We start from the raw sequence: 17,839 nt of genomic DNA, 5'->3' as shown, positions 1-17,839 counted from the left end.
AAAGCTGTTGAAGTGCACTCTCCGTGGGGGTCCTCCCTTTATTTATTGGGGACTTGGCCCGGAGGGTGGTGCACGGAGCAGTCCCGAGCAATCGGTTTTTAAGTCGGTTCACGGACTCCCAGGCTGCCTGTAATTTCTGCGGTCTTGAGGAGTCCGTGTTCCATGTGTATGTTGACTGTGCGAGGTTGCAGCCCCTCTTCCATTATTTGAAGGGGCTGCTCATCAAAGTCTGGTTGCACTTCAGTTCCACGTTCCTGATCTTTGGGCACCCTGTGCAGAGGGGAGCGGGCAGGTCGGAAAGCCTCCTCGTGGGACTGCTCCTGGGCATGGCCAAAGGGGCCATCAGCCGGTCCAGGCAGCGGGCGGTCGAGGGGGATCATTCAGCCCGACTGCCTGCCTCTCTTCCGCGGTTACACCCGAGCCAGGGTGTCCCTGGAGATGGAGCACGCGGTGTCGACCGGTACGCTCGCGGCCTTCCGCGAGAGGTGGGCGCCGGAGGGGCTGGAGTGCATCATCACCCCCGGCAAACAAAATTTTAATTTGATCCATTAACGTCCAAAGTTTAATTTGTTTAATGTGTCGGTTTTAGTGCCCCTTTAATCAGGTGCATTTGATCTACTGTTCAACTTTAAAACAGTTGTAGAGCTGTTGAGTTGGGAGTGGCTTAGCCAGTCATGTGATGTTCACAAGACTCAATAAAACCCCAGCCAGTTGGGTTCGGGGATCTACGATGAGGCAGGTGGTTGTGAGCCTGGTGGATGAACAGGTAACGTGTAGTATGATTGTTAAACCTTTTGCTAATTAAGCAACTGGTTCTTAATAGCAATGTGTTGCTATTAAGCAAGAACCCATGAACCAAATTCATTACATTCATCTGTAATAACCTTGTGAATTCATGGTGTCCTAGTCAGGCTAAACCTGGAGTGGTTGATGTGACGTTAAGAAGACATCCAAGCCTGAGAGGAAAGTTATAAGCAGTCCGAGATGGTGTCAGCAAAAGGAGTTATGAGGGATGACTTGATGAGCCTCAAAAACACATATCTGAGAGAGGACACTGTAGAGGTATATGAGGCATTTGATGGAGAATTGTAAGCCGGGACAGTGTTTCCAACACCAGGACATCAGGACAAGAGAAAGAAAGAAAGATTTGCATTTATATAGCACCTTTCACAACCACCAGACGTCCCAAAGCATCTTACAGCCAATGAAGTACTTTTGGAGTGTAGTCACTGTTGTAATGTAGGAAACGCAGCAGCCAATTTGCGCACAAGCAAACAGCAATGTGATAATGAACAGATAATCTGTTTTAGTGATGTTGATTGAGGGATAAATATTGGCCCAGGACACCGGGGATAACTCCCCTGCTCTTCTTCGAAATAGTGCCATAGGATTTTTTACGTCCACTTGAGAGAGCAGGCGGGGCCTCGGTTTAACGTCTCATCCAAATGATGGCACCTCTGACAGTGCGGCACTCCCTCAGCCCAGACTTTTTTTGTGCTCGAGTGGGACTTCAACCCACAACCTTCAGCCTCAGTGACGAGAGTGCTACCTTCCCACTGAGCCACGGCTGACACATTGGGCAAAAAGGGCAAAGGTTATGAAGGACAAGTTTACAAGACTGATGTCACACAAGACTGGAAACGATTGCTCGGAGGGGTTTCTAGAAGCTGGGACACTGGATCCAGTTACGAAGCAGCTGATAGGGCTGCTTCTACCCAAGACTGAGGGGTGACCTGATCGAGGTCTTTACGATTATGAAAGAGTTCGATAGGGTAGAGGTAGAAAAGATTGGACTTCCACTTGCGGTGGAGTCTCAAACAAGAGGCCATAAATATAAGGTAGTCACCAATAAATCCAATAAGGGATTCAGAAGAAGTTTCTTTACCCAGAGAGTGTTGCAAATGTGGCACTCGCTCCCACAGGGAGTGGTCGAGGTGAACAGCAGCGATGCATTTAAGTGGAAACCCCTCCCTATCTCTGTAATCTCCAGCCCCACAAACCCCCCCCCCCGAGACATCTGCACTCCTCAAATTCTGCCTTGGCTATAATCACTTAACCATTGGTGGCCGTGACTTCAGCTGCCTGAGCCCCAAGCACTGGAACTCCCTCCCTAAACCTCTCCGCCCTCTCTACCTCTCCTCCTTTAAGACATTCCCTAAAACCTACCTCTTTGACCAAGCTTATGGCCACCTGCCCTAATTTCTCCTTATGCAGCTCGGTGTCAATGTTTTTTGTCTCATAATTGCTCCTGTGACGTTTCGCTATGTTAAAGGCGCTATATAAATACAAGTTGTTGTTGGAGCTAGATAAACGCAGAAGGTTCCCTTCTCCTGAGGGAGCAAGGAATAGAAGGATATGCAGATAGGCTTAGCTGAGGTTGGAGTGGGAGGAGGCTCGTGTGGTGCACAAACAAATGGCCTGTTTCCGTGCCGTGTGTTCTGTGTAACTTTCTGTGGAAAGGCAAGTTCCGTTGCTCGGATTGTCGCACTGTATGAGATCCTGCTACATTTCGACAAAGAATTGCTGAGTTCAGAGAAAAGGAAATTGCAATAATGCGAGAAAGGAACAGCAAGGCTCAGACGCAATGCTTTTCCAAGGAAATTATTATCTTTTTTCTTCATTTGTTGTCATTTCTGCCCTAGCCACAAAGATTGCTCTAAAGAAACAGTGAGTGCAGCCTTCTATGAAACCGAGTCAATCTCCATCCAAGACACAGCAACACCTGACACTGACACTTTGCTGGCTTTGATTTTAATCCTTTTTAAAAAATTCAATCCTGGGATGTGGGCGTCGCTGGCAAGGCCGGCATTTATTGCCCATCCCTAATTGCCCCCTTGAGAAGGTGGTGGTGAGCCGCCTTCTTGAACCGCTGCAGTCCGTGTGGTGAAGGTGCTCCCTCAGTGCTGTTAGGGAGGGAGTTCCAGGATTGTGACCCAGCGACGATGAAGGAACGGCCGATATATTTCCAAGTCAGGATGGTGTGTGTGACTTGGAGGGGAACGTGGAGGTGGTGGTGTTCCCATGCGCCTGCTGCCCTTGTCCTTCTAGGCGGTAGAGGTCGCAGGTTTGGGAGGTGCTGCCGAAGAAGCCTTGGCGAGTTGCTGCAGTGCATCTTGTAGATGGTGCACACTGCAGCCAGGGGGCGCCGGTGGTGGAGGGAGTGAATGTTGAAGGTGGTGGGTAGCGTGTCGATCAAGCGGGCTGCTTTGTCCTGGATGGTGTCGAGCTTCTTGAGTGTTGTTGGAGCTGCGCTCATCCAGGCAATGGAGAGTATTTTTGGAGTCTCTTTGGACCATTTGCACTGAGTATTTCCAATGTGCTCCTGTCTTCCACTTTGCGGATCTATTTTATAACATGCAGTAAGATCAACCTGAAATGTCAAATCTGAAACTTCAAAAGAAGTCTATTGATTTGACCTCGAGCTGAACTTCCGATCCCATAATCCGCTCCGTCACAAATATCGCCTAATTCCATCGCCATAATATCGCCTGTCTCTGCCCCATCTGCTGTTTAAACCCTCACCCATGCCTTTGTTACCTCCACCTTCGACTATTCCAACGCTCTCCTGGCCAGCCTCCCACCTTCCACCCTCCATACATTTGAGCTCATCCATGAATGTGCTGCCCCGTGTCCTAACCCGCACCAAGTCCCGTTCACCCATAGCCCTACTGTGCTCGCTGACCTACATTGGTTCCCGGTCCGTCTACAGCTTGATTTTAAAATTCTGATCCGCGGGTTCAAATCCCTCCATGGCCTCACTCCTCACTATCTCTGTAACCTTCTCCAGCCCTACAACCCTCCGAGATAGCTGCTTTCCTCCAACTCTGCCCTCTTACGCATCTTCCCAATCCCTTCGCCCCGCCATTAGTGGCCGTGCCTTCAGCTGCCTGGGCCCTGAGCTCTGGAATTCCCTCTCCAAACCCCTTCACCTCTCTTTCCTCCTTTTAGACACTGCTTAAAACATACCTCTAGACCAAGCATTTGCTCACCTGTCCTACTGTCTCCTTCTTTTGCTCGGTGTCAATGTTTGTCTGATAACGCTCGTGAAGCACCTTCAGATATTTTACTATGTTATAGGCACTATATAAATGCAGGTTGTTGTTATCGAAGGAAGAAAGAAAGAGTGACTTGCATTTATATAGCACCTTTCACCACCGGATGTCTCAAAGCGCTTTACAGCCAATGAAGTACTTTTTGAAGTGCAGTCACTGTTGTAATGTGGGAAACGCGGCAGCCAATTTGCGCACAGCAAGCTCCCACACACAGCAATGTGATAATGACCGGATAATCTGCTTTAGCGATGTAGATTGAGGGATAAATATTGGCCAGGACACCAGGGAGAACTCCCCTGCTCTTCTTCAAAATAATGCCATGGGATCTTTTACGTCCACCTGAGAGAGCAGACGGGGACTTAGTTTAACTTTTCATCCGCAAGACGGCACCTCCGACAGTGCGGCACTCCCTCAGCACTGCATTGGAGTGTCAGCCTAAATTGGAGTGGGACTTGAACCCACAATCTTCTTACTCGGAGGAGAGAGTGCACACAGCTGACACTAAAAGGATGAATGAACAAACCTCAGGATGTACTCGAATTAGATTCTGAGGCCTTAAAATGATGCAAGTACACCTTAGCAGCAGATCTCCCCTCAGCCTCGGTGACCAATGGCGAATTGCTCGGAAGAACTGCGACATACGAAATGGATTTCTTATCGAGGAGCCCTCAGTACAACCTGAAGGATCAAACCTTCCTCGCAAACACCGCACAACCATTGACCGCCTCAAACCAGTCACGGTCGATGCTGTCACCTTCTCCATCGGTGGAAGATTAAAGCAGCGCCATTGTACGACTGTGGAGCTCCTAATCAGACCCTGGAGCACATCATCGAGCACGGCCCTCAGAGGGAATGCGCAGGCAGCCGACACGATATCCGCGCTGTTACACCGGAAGCTTTGGCCTGGATACCCAACTGGGATGGTGACGTTTGGTACACGCATACGTAAGAAGGAGAAGAAGCAGAATAATATATTGTGCATTACATGGTACAATACCCACAGGTACAGAAAGTAATTAAAAATGGCTAGTCTTTATAATGAGAGAACTGGAATATAAAGGGGGTAGAAGTTACACTGCAGCTATACAAAGCCCTGGTTAGACCACATCTGAAGTACTGCATACAGTTGTGACCACCACACATTAGAAAGGATATACTGGCCTTGGAAGGAGCGCAGTGCAGATTCACCACATTGTTACCAAGGTTCCAAACGTTAAATTATCTGGAGAGATTACAGTAAACTAGGCTTGTATTCCCTGGCATATAAAATGATCTGATTGAGGTTTTTAGAATTTGGAAGGAGTTGCGAGGGTAGATGGACGTGATGGGCTGAATGGCCTCCTTCTGTGTCGTAATTTTCTATGATTCTAATCTGTGAATCTTTTTCCACTGGTGGCGGTGTCTAGGTCAAAGGGATATAACCTTAAAGAAAGAGAGACTTGCATTTATATAGCGCTTTTCATGACCAAGGGACGTCTCAAAGCGTTTTACAGCCAATTAAGTATTTTTGAGTGCAGTCACTGTTGTAATGTGAGAAACGCGGCAGCCAATTTGTGCACAGCAAGCTCCCACAAACAGCAATGTGATAATGACCAGATAAACTGTTTTAGTGATGTTGATTGAGGGATAACTATTGGCCCCAGGACACCGGGGAGAACTCCCCTGCTCTTCTTCGAAATAATACCGGGGGAGCTTTTAGAAACATAGAAAGTAGGTGCAGGAGTCGGCCATTCGGCCCTTCGAGCCTGCACCACCATTCAATGAGATCATGGCTGAACATGCAACTTCAGTACCCCATTCCTGCTTTCTCGCCATACCCCTTGATCCACCTAGTAGTAAGGACTACATCTAACTCCTTTATAAAAACATAGAAAGTAGTTGCAGAGTAGGCCATTTGGCCCTTCGAGCCGAGGTCTACTTGAGAGGACAGACGGGGCCTCGATTTAATGTCTCATTTGAAATACTGCACCTCCGACAGTGCAGCACTCCCTCAGCACTGCACTGGGAGTGTCGGCCTAGATTTGTGTGCTCAAGTGTCTGGAGTGGGACTTGACCCCACAACCTTCTGACTCGGAGGCAAGATCAGAGCCAGGCCATTGTGGGGAGAATTTTAGGCAAAGGGTAGTAGAAGAGTGGCCCTCTCTCCCACAAAAATATTTCTATAATCATTTCAAATCTGGGAGCAATAGATTTTTGCTAACCAAGTGTATTACGAGAGACGGAGCCAATGTGGATAGAGCTGAGATACAGAGAATGGCGGAACAGGCTCGAGGGGCTAGATGGTCTACTCCTGTTCCTAATTCTTATGTTCGTATGTTCTTATTAATGTTGGGGAAGTCCAGAACCAGGGGTCACAGTCTAAGGATAAGGGGTAAGCCATTTAGGACCGAGATGAGGAGAAACTTTTTCACCCAGAGAGTGGTGAACCTGTGGAATTCTCTGCCACAGAAAGTTGTTGAGGCCAATTCACTAAATATATTCAAAAAGGAGTTAGATGTAGTCCTTACTACTCGGGGGATCAAGGGGTATGGCGAGAAAGCAGGAATGGGGTACTGAAGTTGCATGTTCAGCCATGAACTCATTGAATGGTGGTGCAGGCTAGAAGGGCCGAATGGCCTACTCCTGCACCTATTTTCTATGTTTCTAAGGGACTACTTCTGTCTCGGTCACCCACCACCAATCGGGGGGAGGGGGGGGCATTAACAATCATTCATTCAACAAAAATAACCTTTAGTTCCCTTAACCATGCAAGTGCTGAGGGATCTTCACTACAGGTGAATATACGACGCACAACTTACCTTCCGGAATGCAGTAGCCAAGCACAAATCTGTAACCCTTGCAGCATTGCTTCCTGAGTGTAGGAAAACAAACACAAGAATTAGTATGACTAAGTTGAATCCATAACTTTCGATGCTGTGGATCTTGCATTGAGTTACAGGGCCAACCCATGTAGTAACACTGGACCGTAACTTGCATCGTCTCTCACACTGGGACAACCTCGCTGGCTGTCTCGGTTTGGCTTGGTGGGTCGCACTCGCGTCTCTGACTCAAGCCTCACTCCATGACCTCATCTCGGCTGACACTCCAGTATTCGACCCGACGTAAATTAGAGGCGATCCAAAGCTCGGCTGCCCCATGACCCAACTCGCACCAAGTCCCGCTCACCCATCACCCCCTGTGCTCGCTGCCCCGTGACCCAACTCGCACCAAGTCCCGCTCACCCATCACCCCCTGTGCTCGCTGCCCCGTGACCCAACTCGCACCAAGTCCCGCTCACCCATCAGTCCCTGTGCTCGCCGACCGACATTGGCTCCCGGTTAAGCAACGCCTCGATTTCAAAATTCTCATCCTTGTTTTCTAATCTCCTCCAGCGCCCCCCCCCCCGAGATGTCTGCGCTCCTCTAATTCTGCCCTCTTCAGCATCCCTGATTATAATCGCTCAACCATTGGTGGCCGTGCCTTCTGTTGCCGAGGCCCCAAGCTCTGGAACTCCCTGCCTTAACCTCTCCTCCTCTCTTTCCTCCTTCAAGACACTCCTTAAAATCTACCTCTTTGACCAAGCTTATGGTCACCTGCCCTAATCTCTACTTATGTGGCTCGGTGTTAAAGTTTTTATCTCATAACACTCCTGTGAAGCACCTTGGGATGTTTCACTATGTTAAAGCTGCTATATAAATACAAGTTATTGTTGTTGCAGTACTGACGGAGCGCTGCACTGTCGGAGGCAACGTTCCTGTTAAGGTGCATGTCTGCGCAGCTGTCTGGCGGTCCCGCGAAGCCCGAGAACGGCATTTTAAGTGAGAGATTTCAAGCATGCCCATTTAAAGGGACCACGCACCCGCAAAAATGAGAGAGAGCATTGTTTGGAGGTGTTGTCTTTTGGACGTGACGTTAAATGCAACTCCGTCCGCACTCTCACAGCACTATTTCGAAGAAGAGCAGAGGAGTTATCCCCCGATGTCCTGGGGGCCAATATTTATCCTTCAACCAGCATCACTAAGAATAAAACCGATTATCTGGGCAATAGCCCATCGCTGTTTGTGCGAGCTGCTGCCATGTTTCCTACATTACAACAGTGGTTACACTTCAAAAATGAGTTCATTGGCGACGAACCGCTTTGTGGCGTCCTGCGGTTGTGAAAGGCGCTATCGAAATGCAAGCACATTCATTTCTTGTTGGAATAGAGTGGCGTGAGATTTACACTCCGTCTAACTGCTGTGTAGGACGTGGGAGGGCTGGTGCTAAAACTGTCCAAGGAAGAAATGGCTCCATTACCCAGTATTAATGTCACTAACTTTGAGAGCAAACTTCACGAGAGGAAAAGTTCAAAAAAATGTTTTAAACACTTCAAGCTATTTATAAGTTGATTAATGAGTGTGACTGATGTGGGTCTCCTGTGAAATAACACGGTGAAATGAACGACAGTGCGCGGCCAAAGTTAATAAGGCTGCTTCTTCAATGGAGCAGATTGAAGGTTGTGTTTGTGGTTTCTGAAACGTTTTGCTCAGGACTGAAGACCCCATTCAGCAATCAGCGGGCGATCAGAGGCAGTGCCTGGCAGCTGCTGCTCCGAGACAGCCCCCTCCTCCCGTCTCCACTTCCCAAGAAAACAAACAGAAAACAAGCCAAGCGCCGAGATGGCGGGGCTCAGTGGCTTTACTCCTGGATTGAAATTCCGAAGGCTGTTTGGCGGAACGTGCTCCAGACCATGTTGGAAGCATCTCCTTCCCCCAACCCCTCCCCCCAGCACCACAGCCCACTTCTAGGCTGAAGTTAGAGGGGGCGGGGGCAGGCGAGGGGGAGATGGAGATCAGACCAGGCTCCTAATTGCTGGCCAGTGGTCTTGCTGGATTATTTACACTGGCTGAGGGCAAGAATGGGTTTGGTTATTGTAATGTATTTACTTCATGGGTTCTTTGCTCAAGAATTCATAGCAACACATTGCTATTAAGAACCAGTTGGTTTATTAGCAAAAGGTTTAACAATCACACTACACATTACCAGTTCACCCACCAGGCTCACAACCACCTGCCTCAACTGGCTGGGGTTTTATTGAGTCGTGTGAACATCATGTGACTGGCTAAGCCACTCCTAACTCAACAGCTCTACAACTATTTTTGTAAAACCCATGAATCAAGTGCCCCCCTATGAACGGGGGGGTGGGGGGGGGGGGAGCACTAAAACCGACAAATAAACAAATTAACTTTTTACCATAACTTAAATCAAATCAAAATTTGGTTGCCGGGGGTGATGATGCACTCCAGTCCCTCCGGCACCCATCTTTCGCGGAAGGCCGCGAGCGTACCGGTGGACACCGCGTGTTCCATCTCCAGGGACACCCTGGCTCGATGTAACCGCGGAAGAGAGGCAGGCAGTCGGGCTGAACAATTCCCTCGACCGCCCTCTGCCTGGACCGGTTGATGGCCCCCTTGGCCATGCCCAGGAACAGTCCTACGAGGAGGCCCTCGGACCTACCCGCTCCCCTCCGCAAAGGGTGCCCAAAGATCAGGAGCGTGGGACTGAAGTGCAACCAGAATTTGAGGAGCAGCCCCTTCAAATATTGGAAGAGAGGCTGCAACCTTGCACATTCAACAGATACATGGAACACGGACTCTTCCAGACCGCAGAAATTGCAGGCGGCCTGGGAGTCCGTGAACCGACTTAAAAACTTATTGCACGGGACTGCTCCGTGCAACACCCTCCAGGCCAAGTCCCCAATAAATAAAGGGAGGACTCCCGCGTAGAGAGCACTCCATCGGGGACCCCCGCCTCCTCCGGACGGCAAGATGGTGCGCCATGGCGTGTCCGGACGGCAGAGCAACAAATCTACAAACCCGTGAGCATACTCAGAGGTGCATACATTACAGTTATAGTCCTGTCTATGGATGAAAAGCCTGGCACTGCCTATGCACATGAACATGAGAAATAGGAGCAGGAGTCGGCCATTCGGCCCCTCGAGCCTGCTCCGCCATTCACTGAGATCATGGATGATCTCAACCCCACCCACCCGCATTATCCCCATATCCCTTAATCCCCTTAGTTCCCAAAAATTTATCGACCTCTGTCTTGAATATACTCAACGACTGAGCATCCACAGCCCTCTGGTGCAGAGAATTCTAAAGATTCACCACCCTCTGAGTGAAGACATTTCTCCTCATCTCAGTCCTAAATGGCCGACCCCTTATCCTGAGACTGTGACCCCTGGTTCTAGACTCCCCAGCCCGGGCGAAAAATCCTTCCTGCATCTACCCTGTCAAGCTCTTTAAAAATGTTATATGTTTCAATGAGATAACCTCTCATTCTTCTAAACTCTAAGGAATATAGGCCGAGTCTATTCAATCTCTCCTCAAAGGACAATCCCCTCATCCCAGGAATCAGTCTGGTGAACCTTCGATACACTCCCTCTCAGGCAAGTATATGCTTCCTTAGGTAAGGAGACCAAAACTGTGCACAATACTCCAGGTGCGGTCTCACCACCAATGCCCCATATAATTGTAGTAAGGCATCTTTAGTCTTATACTCTAATCCCTTTGCAACAAAAGCAAATAGAACATTTGCTTCCCTAATTTCTTGCTGTACCTGCATGATAACTTTGTGATTAATGTACAAGGCCCTCCAGGTACTTCTGAATCCAAACATTTTCCAGTTTCTCATCATTCAAAAAATATTCTGCTTTTTTCTCCTAAAAAGTGGCTAACTTCATGGGTGAAAGATAACTACTGCAGAGGTACTGGAGGCCTATTTGCACATGTGGAACTTTGTCCGACCAACTTCAGGGCAGAAGATTGGGAGATGAATGAAATCGCAAGTTGAAACATGCAGTTTGGATCTTTCTTAATCGGAAGCACAACTGTGTTAATGAGTGCACTGATTGGACCTCTCTAACCGCTTCCACCCCTACAACCCTCCAAGAACTCTGCGTTCCTCCAATTCTCGCCTCTTACACACGCCCCCACTTCCTTCACCCCACCATTGGGCTGTCTAGGCCATAACTCTGGAATTCCCTCCCTAAACCTCTCCGCCTCTCTCTCCTCCTTTAAGACTTTCCTCAAAACCTACATAAAAATCCAGGCTGACACTCCCAGTGCAGTGTTGAGGGAGCGCTGCACTGTCGGAGGTGCCGTCTTTCAGATGAGACATTAAACCGAAGCCCCGTCTGCCCTCTCAGGTGGATGTAAAAGCTCCCTCGGCACTATTTCGAAGAGCAGGGGCGTTATCCCCGGTGCCCTGGACAATATTTATCCCTCAAGCAACATCACTAAAACAGATTATCACTTTGCTGTGCGCAAATTGGCTGCTGCGTTTCCCACATTACAAGAGTGACTACACTCCAAAAAAAGTATTTCATTGGCTGTAAAGTGCCTTGAGACATCCTGTGGTCGTGAAAGGCACTATAGAAATGCAAGTCTTTCTTTACTTTATTGACCAACCTTTTGCTCAGCTGTCCTATCATCTTCTTGCGTGGCATGGTGTCAGACTTTATCTCCTATGAAGTGACATTTTACTACATTAAAGGTGCTCTATAAATGCAAGTTGATAACTGGAGTGTCGTAGTTAGAGTCTCCTTGAGTTGTGTCTCACTATGCCCGATAATGCTTCTGGGAAATATTGTGGGAATATTTTGCTACGTTATATAAAGGCAAGTTGTTCCTGTTGACTGGGACTCCAGTCTAGCCAATCAGGATAAAGATGATCTCTGTCTGCGTGTTGGAAACACCCAATGTAAAATGAATTGAGGAAACCCCGAAAACCTGCTGCAAAGAAGCATAAGTTAACAACACGAGACTGCTCTTAACCTGGCGATTTCACTGGAGGAGAGGATGAAGACAGCTATTGTTCGACACTGACACGCCTGTATGGCTCAGAGACATGGACCATGTACAGTAGACACCTCAAGTTGCTGGAGAGATACCACCAATGCTGCCTCCACAAGATCTTACAAATCTCCTGGGAGGACAGACGCACCAACATTAGTGTCCTCGATCAGGCCAACATCCCCAGCATTGAAGCACTGACCACACTCGATCAGCTCCGCTGGGCAGGCCACATTGTTCGCATGCCAGGCACAAGACTCCCAAAGCAAGCGCTCTACTCGGAATTCCTTCAAGGCAAATGAGCCAAAGGTGGACAGAGGAAACATTACAAGGACACCCTCAAAGCCTCCATGATAAAGTGCAACATCCCACCGACACCTGGGAGTCCCTGACCAAAGACCGCCCTAAGTGAAGGAAGTGCATCCGGGAGGGCACTGAGCACCTCGAGTCTCATTGCCGAGAGCATGCCGAACTCAAGCGCAGGCAGCGGAAAGAGCGTGCGGCAAACCAATCCCATCCTCCCTTACCCTCAATGACTGTCTGTTCCACCTGTGGCAGGGACTGTGGTTCTTGTATTGGACTGTTCAGCCACCTAAGGACTCATTCTAAGAGTGGAAGCAAGTCTTCCTCAATTTCGAGGGACTGCCTATGATGATGAAGAATGTTCTGTATGTAAACATTGTAACTGTGCAAGACTTGCCACCAGAGGGCGCAACTGTTGGAGGCCCAAGGGTCACCTGCACACTTCGTGCAAGGTTGTCAGCCATACTGCTTCGGCACTCTGGAGTTGTATTAAAGAGACTAAGGTCACATCAGTTTTTGCTCACAGTACTCAGTCTTGTGGAGTTCTTCCACACTTAACAATTGGCGACGAGTTACAGATTATGAACTTTCACGCGGCCATGGCTGCCGTTGGTATTTTAGAGAGATTTGTAGAGGGTGATGATTGCGAAGCCTTCGTTGAGCGTCTTGACCAATACTTCGTGGCCAATGAGCTGGATGGGGACGATAAAGCGATCAAGCGCAGGGCGATTCTCCTCACCGTGTGTGGGTCCACAATATACGGCTCATCAAGAATCTGCTAGCACTGGAGAAACCAGCGGAGAAGACATATACAGAGTTGTGTACGCTGGTTCGGGAACACTTCAAGCTGAAGGAGAGCGTCTTAATGGCCAGGTATCGCTTCTACACGCACCACCGCTCCGAGGGCCAGGACATGGCGAGTTATGTCGCCGACCTGAGACGCCTTGCGGGAACCTGCCAATTTGCTGGATTTTTGGGGGAAAATGCTGCGGGACTTTTTTTGAGCTTGGCATCGGCCACGAGGTCATTCTTCGCAAGCTGCTGTCCGCTGAATCCCTAGACCTGAGCAAGGCCATCACGATAGTCCAGGCATTCATATCCACAAGCGATAATACCAGTCAGATTTCTTCCCAGCATCGAAGCTCACCGGCAAATACTGTGCATAAAATAACGTCGCTAGCAGGCAGAACTGCATATGGCAGGGCCTACACATTTGTAGCTGCAAGACCTAGGATGAGTCAGAGTCTGCCATCGGGCATGAATGCAAATCCATTAGCACCATGTTGGTGCTGTGGGGGTAATCATCGAGTCCATCAATGTCGATTCAAGCGCTACGTGTGCAATGGCTGAGAAACAATGGGGCACCTCCAGCGAATGTGCAAGAGTGCTGCGACTCACCACGTGGCAGAGTCGGCAGAGGATGATCGATCCGGCGCGGATCACGCAGAACAAACAAGAGGCAACTCAACCCAAGAAATGTATGGGGTACACACCTTCACCACCAAGACCCCTCCTATCATGCTGAAAGTCAAATTGAATGGTATTCCGGTATCAATGGAGTTGGACACGGGGGCGAGTCAGTCAATTATGAGCCAGAAGGCTTCCTCGGGTTGAGGCACAAAGGCCCAAACTGAGCCCGATTCAGACAAAGCTGCGCACCTACACCAAAGAGCTCATACCAGTCATGGCAGTGCGGCAGTTAAGGTATCGTACAATGGAGCTGTGCATGATTTATCATTGTGGATTGTACCAGGCGATGGTCCAACGCTATTCGGCAGAAGCTAGCTGGGAAAGATTCGATGGAACTGGGACGACATCAAGGCACTATCTTCAATGCCTTGATGATGCCTCGTGCACCCAAGTGCTGAGCAGGTTTCCGTCACTATTTGAACCAAGCATCGGCAACTTCACAGGCGTCAAGGTGCAGATCCATCTAGTCCCCGATCACAAGGCTCGTTCATCACAAGGCTCGAGCGGTTCCATATATGATGAGGGAGAAAGTTGAGATTGAACTGGAGAGACTTCAGCGAGAGGGAATCATAGCGCCAGTCGAGTTCAATGGGCCAGTCTGATTGTTCCGGTGTTGAAAAGCGATGGCAGGGTCAGAATCTGCGGACACTACAAGGCAACGATCAACCGAGTTTCGTTACAAGACCAGTACCCGCTACCCAAGGCGGATGACCTGTTCGCAACGTTAGCGGAGGGCAAGTCATTCACCAAGTTGGGCCTAACCTCTGCCTACATGAAGCAGGAGCTGGCTGAATCTTCGAAAAGATTGATGTGCATCAACACGCACAAAGGACTGTTTATCTACCACGGGTGCCCTTTTGGGATTCGTTCAGCTGCTGCCATCTTCCAGAGGAACATGGAGAGTCTGCTGAAATCAGTTAGGTGCACCATTGTGTTTCAAGACGACATCTTGATCACCGGTCGTGACACCACCGAACACCTGCACAACCTGGAAGAGGTTCCAAGTCGACGAGACAAGTGGGACTGAGGCTGAAATGTTCCAAGTGTGTTTTCCTGGTCGAATTTTTGGGGAGAAAGATTGCGGCAGACGGCATCAGGCCCAGTGACTCAAAGCCAGAGGCCATCAAGAATGCACCCAGACCACAGAATATGACGGAGCTGCATTTGTTCCTGGGACTCAACTATTTTGGTAACTTTCTACCTGGGTTAAGCACTTTGCTGGAACTGTTGCACATGTTGCTATGCAAGGGTGACAACTGGGTTTGGGGTAAATCTCAAGAGACAGCCTTTGAGAAGGCCAGAAACCTACTTTGTTCTAATAAGTTACTTGTACTGTATGACCCGTGTAAACGATTAGTGCTCGCTTGTGTTGCATCTTCATATGGGGTCGGCTGTGTGTTATGGCAAACCAATGTATCGGGCAAACGTCAACCGATTGCATACGTGTCTAGAAGTCTGCTAAGGCTGAGAGAGCCTACAGTATGGTCGAAAATGAAGCATTAGCATGTGTATACGGGGTTAAGAAAATGCACCAATACCTATTTGGACTTCAGTTTGAGCTTGAAACCGACCACAAGCCGCTCATTTCGCTGTTTTCAGAAAGCAAAGATATAAACACCAATGCTTCATCCCGCATCCAAAGATGGACACTAACATTGTCCGCCTGTGACTATGTTATCCGCCACAGACCAGGCACGGAGAACTGTGCTGATGCCCTCAGTCGGCTACCATTGTCCACTACCGGGGTGGAAATGACGCAACCCGCAGACTTGCTTCTGGTCCTGGATACTTTTGAGAGCGAGGGATCACCCGTCACTGCTCGCCAGATCAGGACCGGGACCAGCCAGGATCCTGTGCTATCACTTGTAAAAAGTTGCGTCCTCAATGGGAGCTGCTCGGCCGTTCCTGGGGAAATGCAGGATGAAATTAAGCTGTTTCACCGACGCAAAGCTGAAATGTCCATCCAGTCGGATTGTCTCTTTTGGGGTAATCGTGTGGTTTTGCCAAAAAAAGGCAGGGAAACGTTTATACGCGACCTACACAATACCCACCCAGGCATTGTCATGATGAAGGCTATAGCCAGGTCGCATGTTTGATGGCCTGGCATTGACTCGGACTTAGAGACATGTGTACACCATTGCAACATGTGCTCACAATTGAGCAATGCACCAAGGGAGGCTCCATTGAGTCTGTGGCCATGGCCCTCCAAACCGTGGTCCAGAATCCACGTAAATTTTGCTGGCTCCTTTCTTGGAAAGATGTTTTTAGTTGTGGTGGACGCTTACTCTCAATGGATTGAATGCGTAATCATGTCATCCAGCACATCCACTGCCACCATTGAAAGCCTCCAGGCTATGTTCGCCACCCATGGCTTGCCCGACGTCCTTGTCAGTGACAATGGACTGTGTTTCACCAGCTCGGAATTCAACGAGTTCATGACCCGCAGTGGCATCAAGCTTGTCAGGTCTGCTCCGTTTAAGTCCGCATCCAACGATCAAGTGGAATGGGCAGTCCAAATTATCAAGCAGAGCTTGAAACGAGTGATGGAAGGCTCCTTGTAGTCCCGCTTATCTCGGGTTCTGCTCAGCTACCGGACGTGACCCCACTCGCTCACTGGGGTTCCCCCTGCAGAATTGTTAATGAAGAGAGCACTCAAAACCAGGCTCTCCCTAGTCCACCCAGATCTAAATGATCATGTGGAAACCCGGCGTCACCGGAAAAACATGTACCACGATCGCGCGGCTGTATCGCGTGACATTGATGTTAACGACCCTGTGTTTGTCTTTAATTAGGGTCATGGTCCTAAATGGGTTGCTGGCACTGTCTTGACCAAGGAGGGTAATAGAGTATTTATGTTCAAACTACTGAATGGACAAACGTGCAGAAAGTATTTGGATCAAACCAACAACCAGGTTCACCGACAACCAGGAACAACCTGAAGAGGACATCATCGATCCACCAATATACACTCAACCAGCAATCGACCTTGTTGTCAATCAAGAGGATGAACCCACCATTCCCAACAGTCCTGTCAGACCAGCCGTGCCGCAGTGCAGCAATGGTCTGACCAACTCACCCATGCCAGAGTTTGAACTCAGATGATCAACCAGAGAGCGTAGGGCCCCAGATCGTCTCAACGTCTAAATAATTTGTATCAAAGACTTTGGGGTGGGGGGGGGGGGGGGGCGGGGGGAAGTGATGTTACGTATGTAAACATTGTAACTGTGTAAGACTTGCCACCAGGGGGCGCAACTGGTGGAGGCCCAAGGGTCACCTGCACACCTCGTGCAAGGGAGTATAAAAGGTTGTCTGCCATGCTGCTTAGGCACTCGAGTTGTATTAAAGAGACTAAGGTCACTTCAGTTTTAGCTCACAGCAGTCAGTCTTATGGAGTTCTTCCATACCTAACAAAGATGATGCACTGGGACTGAGAGATACTTGTGAGGTTGAAGCTAGACTAAGTCGTTGGGGCTAAGTCGCTATCTCTGTCGCCTTCACCAGACCTACAACCCTCTGAGATCTCTGCGCTCCTCCAATTCTGGCCTCTTGACTAATGTCCTTCCTTAGGTAAGGAGACCAACATTACTCCAAGTGTGGTCTCACCAATGCCCTATATAATTGTAAGACTTCTTTACTCTTATACCTTATCCCTTTGTAACAAAAGCTAACATACCATGTGTTTTTCTAATTGCTCGCTGTACCTCCATGTTAACTTTCTGTGATTCATCTACAAGGAGAGCCAGGTCCCTCTCACTGCAAACATTTCCCAGTTGCGCACCATTCCAAAAATATTCTGCTTTTCTGATTTTCCTTCCAAAGTAGATAACTTCATTGGTGAGTGATAACTACTGCTGAGGTACTGCAAGCCTGTTTGCACACGTGGAACTTTGTCCTGCCAACTTCGGGGCAGAAGATAGGATCCCTATCTCTGTAAACTCCTCCAACCCTGCGAGATCTCTGCGCTCCTCCAATTCTGGCCTACTGCCCTTCCGCGATTTTAAACGCTCCACCAGTGGTGGCCGTGCCTTCAGCTGCCTGGGCCCCAAGCTCTGAAACTCCCTCCCTAAACCTCTCCGCCTCTCTACTTTTCCTCCTTAAAACCTAGCTCTTTCACCTGTCCTAAAATATCCCCTTCTGTGGCTCGGTGTTGGATAACACTCCTGTGCAACACCTTGGGATGTTTTACTACATTAAAGGTCC

At 49.0% G+C, this 17,839-nt stretch overlaps 1 protein-coding gene across 2 annotated transcripts in view; it reads right to left on the bottom strand.

Moving 5' to 3' along the window:
- The window catches only part of LOC139234107 (collagen and calcium-binding EGF domain-containing protein 1-like), a 187,460-nt gene that overhangs the window by 55,722 nt on the left and 113,899 nt on the right, over nucleotides 1-17,839 (bottom strand). Inside the window, exon 3 of one of the 2 annotated variants that reach the window (XM_070865049.1) lies at nucleotides 6,851-6,903. The exons of the other annotated variant lie outside the window; for it this stretch is intronic. Coding sequence (XP_070721150.1) covers nucleotides 6,851-6,903 — 53 coding nt within the window. The remainder of the gene's footprint in view (nucleotides 1-6,850; nucleotides 6,904-17,839) is intronic. 2 annotated transcript variants of the gene reach the window in all.

Source organism: Pristiophorus japonicus, chromosome 21 (assembly GCF_044704955.1).
Source record: "Pristiophorus japonicus isolate sPriJap1 chromosome 21, sPriJap1.hap1, whole genome shotgun sequence".
NCBI lineage: Eukaryota > Metazoa > Chordata > Chondrichthyes > Pristiophoridae > Pristiophorus > Pristiophorus japonicus.
This window is presented reverse-complemented; position numbering and strand designations above follow the sequence as displayed.